This window comes from Notothenia coriiceps, unplaced genomic scaffold, assembly GCF_000735185.1.
Source record: "Notothenia coriiceps isolate Sejong01 unplaced genomic scaffold, NC01 NC01_scaffold00035357, whole genome shotgun sequence".
NCBI lineage: Eukaryota > Metazoa > Chordata > Actinopteri > Perciformes > Nototheniidae > Notothenia > Notothenia coriiceps.
Window position 1 is genome coordinate 55,524 of NW_011368058.1, and position 7,030 is coordinate 62,553.

Here is a 7,030-nt window from a genome sequence, read left to right on the forward strand (position 1 = left end):
ACCTCAAAATGTAACTTAAGTACAGTACTAAATAGTAAATGTACTTAGTTACTGCCCACAACTGGATATATAGAGGCAGAGGTGGGAAGTAGCTAAGTACATTTTCTCAAGTACTGTATACTTAAGTAAAGTTTTAAGATTCTAAGTATTTCAATCTGATGCTTCTTTGTACTTGTACTCCACTGCAATTCAGATGTAAATCATGTACTTTTACTTCACCACATTTATTGAAAATCTTTTATTACAGATTTGGATTAATGATGGGAAATATAATCAACACTTAAATAACACTTTAGTTACACCTGGAGTAAATTCACCATCTACCATGCAGTATACAAAGTCATTGAAACTAGCTGCACCTTTACTAACTTTGATAACACTTTAATGATCAATAATTATAATCAAAACATTTAATATATATCATTATGAAATGGACCAATCTGCAGAATTAGTACTTTTACTTTGGTACTTAAAATACATTTGATGCCAATACTTTTTTGTACATTTACTTGAGTAACATTTTGAATGCAGGACTTTTACTTGTAACAGAGTATTCCTACACTCTGGTACTTTTACTTAAAGTCATGAGGCCTGTTGCTGCAGTGCACAGTCATACCGTTATTCCAGTAGATGACTCAGAGTACCATGACAGCCCATTGTTCCCATTCATTCTCCACGGTTTCCATCTTCCTGCAGTCCCAGCCCAGTTTAGGAAGTGCTGGAATTATTTCCCTCAGAACCACAGTAGCAGTGAGAGGATGGGAGGAGGAGGAGGAGGAGGAGAGAGGAAGAGGAAAATAAACATCACATAGGAGGGATCGGAGGAGGAGGATACAAAATTGGGAGGGAACAGCGTTCAGCTTCTCCACCGAACAGACTAGGAAATAAGGTAAGAACATTAAAAAATAATAATATTCACACGGCTCAGTGTCGGTCATTTGCACGCAGGGGATGAGAGGAAGCTGAGGTTGTTTTTGCCGACAGAGGACACAGCACTGATATGGGGTGAGCGTTACATAACGCCCAACGCACATTCAATATTCCCTTTTTTCGTGCATTTCATCACTAATAGTAAATATCGAGTCATTTTTTAACCATTCCGGTTCGCTGTAGATGGATTAAGATCTAAAACAGTCGTGTTTTTTCCACATTATAGCCTATTCAACTCTAATCCGGAAACATGCAGCCGCTGAACGCCATTGGTCGCCTTTTTTCTGATTTCTGCCGTAGTCCGAGCAAAAACAAGCATCTTTTTGTACAGATAAGAAACCTCCACCCTGCAGCAGGACTATTTCGGTATAATGTTTATTTAATTTTTATCGCGTGCTGGTGTTTTTACATGTGTTAAACGCAGATGTACTCATTTAAATCAGACTGCGTTTTTTTCTGTTGCACCCTGTTGATTCTTTCACATGTCAAATTCAGCTCTGACACGAAAAATGTGTCGATGTTTACACGGAGAATTATATTTTTCTCCTCGTGATCGTAAAGCATCTGTCTGTGCCTGCTATGCGCGCTCCCGACAAAGCCACCGTCGCTGTCCTTCAGCACCACGTGAACACGCGTGAGAGGAGAGAAGGGGATAGGAGAGGGATTGATTGACAGCAGCCTGAAGTCAGGATTAGAGACATTTCCATTCTGAGGAGACATGTAAATATTTGATGCTAATAGAAGTGGAGTGTGCAGATCAGCCTTCTAGACGTTATAAACAAGGAGTGGTGTGTGTGTGTGTGTGTGTGTGTGTGTGTGTGTGTGTGTGTGTGTGTGTGTGTGTGTGTGTGTGTGTGTGTGTGTGTGTGTGTGGCAACAAGATTATAATTTTCTTTTTCATTCGTTTTATAGTTGCTCCTCATCCATATCAATGAAATTGTTCTCGCATTGTGTTGTTTTTAAGGCAGATACTCAACATTTCTGATGAACATTTTCCAAAAAGTACCATCGCTTTTAAGGCTGCTGGTGACTTGTGTTTATCTTCTATGCAGTTTCTAGTTTTGAATCATGCTTGTGCACAACAACTTGCAGAACATTTTTGTTGACGTCACTTTATCGTTGGCTACTAATGCATTTGAAAGCTTGTTTTGACTACTCTCAAACTTGAGGGAAGTGCCATTAACCAAGATAAGAAAGTTTAACAACATTAGATGAGATGTGTTTTGTCAGAAATTGAAACTTGTGAAAAAAACAGAGCTACTGTGAAGAAGAACGTTCAACTTCAATACATCAACACAGAGGAGTTTTAGAGCTTCTGATTGCAAGATCAGCTGATTTGCTTTCTGTGTAGCATTTGAAATGTTTGGATGCTAGTACTTATACAATACCTGAACAACTTGGTACAGATACCAAATTGATACTTAACTGCTATGTACTCAAGGTAAAAATTATAACAACACAAGCCAAACATGTTTTTTCTTTGAAACACAAGTAAGAACTGAATTAAGAGTGTGAATCTGAGGTTGAGGTTCTTCAGGTCTTTTAACGTTCTGTCCCTTGTCGTTTCAGTGAGGCTCAGTCGAGGTCAGTGATGCTGCACCATCAGGACCAGCATCTGAACTCGGCCTACGCCGGGCAAGGAGTCTCCAACAATGGCTCCTCTTCCTCGCTGCAAAACAGGAAGTGTGACAAAGACGGCAACTTCAACTTCCTGCCCGGCAAAGATAACGATGGCTCCACGGGTCATGGAGGTGGAGACGAGAACCGAAACCAGGTCCGTCCCCGCAGCTTGGGCCCGCTTGGTCGTGACCCTCCGTACTCCTCCTCCTCTTCTGGGTACCACAACAACTCAGGCGTCCTGTCCCCTCGCTCCCGCATGCCCTGCTGGAGCCCCCTGGAGCCCCTGCCCGAAATCGAGTGTGGGGATGACGGTTATGGTCGAGTGCCCCCTGACGGAGCGGAGGAAGGTAGGATGCAGGAAGAGGAGAGGAGGGAGCTGATATACCGGCATGAGGAGAAGCAAAGAGAGAAAAGGGAGCAGCAGAGGAGGAAAAGCAGCTCTGGTTTCAGAGGAAAGGAGGAAGATGAAGACGAGGCGGCGCTGGAAGACGGTGACGAATGGGGCGACAGCGACTCTGAGTCTGAATTCAGCCACCGGTCTGGCGGAAGCATGTCCTCCCTCAACATGGACATTGGAGGCGAAGGGACGCTCATGGGAGGCTGGGACCGCATCGGCGTTGGGGAGCCGAGGTCCAACCACAATGAAAGTGACGCAAACCGAAACGGTGACGGAGACTCGGTCGGGCGACGCAGAAGCTTCGCCCGCAAGTCTCTGACAGGAAGCAACCTAGGAAATCTTCTGGAGGAAGGAGCGGAAGAGAAAGAAGACGACAACTGCTCCTCTGACTCAGACGGGGAGATCCCTGAGCTGATGGATGCGGTGTGGACGCTGCGAGACCGCGAGCGCTTCAAGGCCCAGGAGATGGAGAAGCACCAGGTGCAGCTGACCATGTACCGCCGCCTGGCGCTGATCCGCTGGGTCCGCACCCTGCAGAGCCGCATCCAGGAGCAGCAGAACCGCCTGCAGAGCAGCTTCGACGTCATCCTCACGCAGAGGAAGGAACTGCTGCGTATGGGCGCTGCTAACGCCGCCCCCCCTGCAGCCGTCAGCCAGTCGTGAGGAGAGAGAACTATGGGAGGAAACAGGAAGTGGTCTGATTGCTTCGGTCCGGAAAAAAACAAACAATCTCCCATCATTCAGTCTGATGTTTTTAAGTTCCAGTCTCATGTTGCTGATTGTAATGACTCAATACTTGTTTGAATTTCTTTACTGGTGTACCACCCAGAGCATCAATAAACCCTAACCCTAACTGTATGTACGTCAAATCCAATCCTGGTCAAATCATCGAAATTACGAACACTTTGTTGTGGGAATAATATGATGTTTGTATTGAAAATAGCCTGTGTCTGTGCAATGTCTTGGTTTGTCTTGAACTGTGAGTGAAAAAAAACCCCCTGCTGTACCAAAAAAAGAATTGAAAAATATAATGTAGATGTAAAAGATTATTTATACCCTGAGATAATGCTGTATAGAGAGATATTAAGAACATTTAAAGAATAAATAAAAGTATCTTCTATCTGATTTTTTGTGTCGTCTGTTTGTATTTCAGCTGATCTAATGAAAAGGAGTTATTGTAGTGAGTCATAATAGATACATCTTAAGGGGAAGTCCAAGGACTTTTCTGACAATGGGAGCACAAGGTCTTCATTTCATTCCACATCATCATGTTGATCTCTTAAAGCTGGTTTATCAAAGCCCCCTCAGTGCAGATAGGACATTTTTGTTTATCTTCTCGAGCTGTACTTGCTGTTGTGGAGCCTAAGGACGAATGACCTTCCAGCCAACAATTGCCTCTTTGTCAGCCGAACAAAGTTGGTTTGTATCTGCTCATCACACGGGGCTGGGGAGTGTGTGTTCTGCGGGGAGTGTGTGTGTTCTGCGGGGTGTGTGATAGCCGTGTGAGGCTCAGGCTTCAATCTCCATGGGCATGGCTGCTGCCGCGGGCACTCCACCATCATCTCACCTCCTTCCATGTGCGTGTGTGTATGTGTGCGTGTGTGTGTGTGTGTGTGTGTGTGTGTGTGTGTGTGTGTGTGTGTGTGTGTGTGTGTGTGTGTGTGTGTGTGTGTGTGTGTGTGTGTGTGTGTTCACAAAGATACCAGCCGCGTTGCCACCCTATAATCTCCATCCTGAGCGGGTCGTGGTGGTGGGGGCCCCCGGGGAGCCTGTCAGTCTGCGCCCCGGGGCCCTGCAGGTCCTATCCGGCCGCGGTGAACAGACGCCGGTCCGGTTGCGCGCAGGAGAGCCAGAACCCCGGGGCAAGTTTGGGATAATCCCTATGCCTCTTAACTAACTCCAGTCTATTTTTTTCCAAGCTTATCGCCTCCCCTGGACGCAGGCGTCGCAGAGAAAGTCTGAGTTGATTTACATATTGATCCCTTGTTCGCTTGCTGAAGCTCGGAGGTTTGGGAGGCATCAAAGCGCGAGGATAACATGTTTACACCGGAATGGTGACTTGTAAGTAACGTGCAAACAGACACCTCTGAAAAAAGGACATTTAGGAGAAACAAACACGCCTTTGATGCTGATTTTCTAAACCACCGAGACGTGATTTCAGGGTTAGGACAGGCTATAAATGTATCCAAACAAAGCGCATGAAACACGGAGATAAGTGAGCCTAAAAGCTGCTTTAACTCACAGGGGAAATGAACTGATCAGTTTCCCTAAGAAAAATGTGCTTCAGTATTTTTAGAACAATGACAGTATTGTTATATCTCTTTGTGGTTCAGGTATATTTCTTCCAGGGAAAATATAAAACACATTTAGATGCCATTTTCAATAAGGCACTCTTTATAAAGACTCCATTATTGGTTAGTACATCATTTGCAAGAAGAGATGTGAGCCATGAATTAAACAGCTGTTTATCTCCAATAAAGGCTCAATAAAATATTTCTAGTCATAAATCTGCAGCTTTCAATGTCAATGAGGTCATTAATACTAAGGTTCACATGTTTTTCCATTTGTTATAACCCAGAATCATGAGTTGTAAAGTTATATATAACTTGTAGTTCATCACTTCAAAAAATTGCAAATGTTTAGTTAAATGAATGGATTGTTATCCAGATGCCCTTTTAAACCCTTTTTAAAAAGGGTCAGAGGTCATGTGGTCCCATGAGTAGATCTCCCTGATGAACTACAAAGGAAGTGACCACATCGGAGGAGGATAAAGACCATGCAGAAAGATAAACCAAAATTTGTACTGATGGATTCATGAAGACCTTTTTATCTGATGAATCAACAACAAAGTCATGAGTGAAGTCAAACTTATCATACTGACATTTGCAAAAAGACAACATATAGTTATATATCCATGTGACATTTAGAACAGAATGTTTGTGAGATTTGTACTCTACTCACCCAGAACACTTTCCTCGAGACGGCATGGACTCCTGCTGTGTCTTTCTACTCTCTACACCTTTTAATTCAGGCAGTAATAAAAAAAGGAAGGAAAACAATATATTAAAAAAAGCCAGGTGGATATTTTGTTTAAAGCAGGACTTCCTGGAGAGCAGAGCGATGCGCACAGCGTGGCCTAGTGGCTCCCCCATGGCGACATACAGGGGCAGGAGGAGGATCTGTATTTTCATTATATTTTTAAATGAACTTTTCTTCAAAACAGTGTGAGCATGACAGGCCTGCATTTCAATCTCTGATAAAGATTTTAAAAAGGTTTTCCTGGCAGGGATAAAAATGTCTAGCCCATAGGCCAACATTAGTTCTAATGTATTCACAAGTATTAATACACGAATCATGTGATTCTTTATAAGAACAAGTTCCTTTCCTCCACAAAGTCTGAATTATCATAAGTCTGCCATAATAGATCTTATACCAACATTTAAAGAAATATGAAGCCTAATTTATCTATCTATCTATCTTTAAAAAACACACACACACACACACACACACACACACACACACACACACACACACACACACACACACACACACACACACACACACACACATACACACACACACACACACACCAAACGACCAGAACCACACCATGAAAACACTTAATTCATTCCTGATTTCTTATTCCTTTCCGTTAATTTGACACAAAACAAATACTATACAAATAGAAAACATAAACAGTTGTTTTTAACTGCCCTTTTAACCCAAATAAAACAAACAGTAAATAAAGAGTGGCAAAGCTTACATGATCCAGGTTTCCTTTCAAATATAAACCAGGCTACAAAGGACTGCATTTTTCAGTTATGATTTAAAGAAGCCGGGACAATAAAGGGTCAATAAACAAGTCTTCAGTGGAGTATTTAAAGACTGAATTTAATTTGCCTGAATTTCCCTCAGATTGCTATTTCACATTTAAAAAAACATCCATTTGAATCTCACTCTCACTCTCTCTCTGACTCAGAGGACAGAGGACACACAGGAGTGTCCAGTAGGGGGAGACACTCCATCACAGACCCTCATATCAGACCCCCACCTGCTGATGTTCCTACATGTGTTCAGACTCCA

The 7,030-nt window shown here is 43.1% G+C and overlaps 1 protein-coding gene across 3 annotated transcripts; it reads left to right on the forward strand.

Annotated features, from left to right (window-relative positions):
* Positions 1–715: 715 nt before the first annotated feature.
* c19h1orf216 (chromosome 19 C1orf216 homolog) lies at positions 716–4,072 on the forward strand. 3 transcript variants are annotated; one of them, XM_010791273.1, is made up of 2 exons: positions 716–889; positions 2,500–4,072. In XM_010791273.1, exon 2 carries the CDS (start codon positions 2,522–2,524, stop codon positions 3,608–3,610), a length of 1,089 nt encoding a protein of 362 aa, XP_010789575.1. In that variant the 5' UTR covers positions 716–889; positions 2,500–2,521; the 3' UTR covers positions 3,611–4,072. The 3 variants fall into 3 exon arrangements, with proteins under 3 accessions (XP_010789575.1, XP_010789574.1, XP_010789573.1); XM_010791272.1 differs by lacking the exon at positions 716–889 and adding an exon at positions 921–1,005; XM_010791271.1 differs by lacking the exon at positions 716–889 and adding an exon at positions 1,066–1,296.
* The last annotated feature ends 2,958 nt before the right edge of the window (positions 4,073–7,030 follow it).

Coding starts and splice junctions, on each gene's coding strand:
- c19h1orf216 (XM_010791271.1), top strand. CDS start 1,181: ATGCAGCCGCTGAACGCCATTGGTCGCCTTTTTTCTGATTTCTGCCGT. Junction 1,297..2,499: donor CCTGCAGCAGGACTATTTCG/GTATAATGTTTA, acceptor TTGTCGTTTCAG/TGAGGCTCAGTCGAGGTCAG.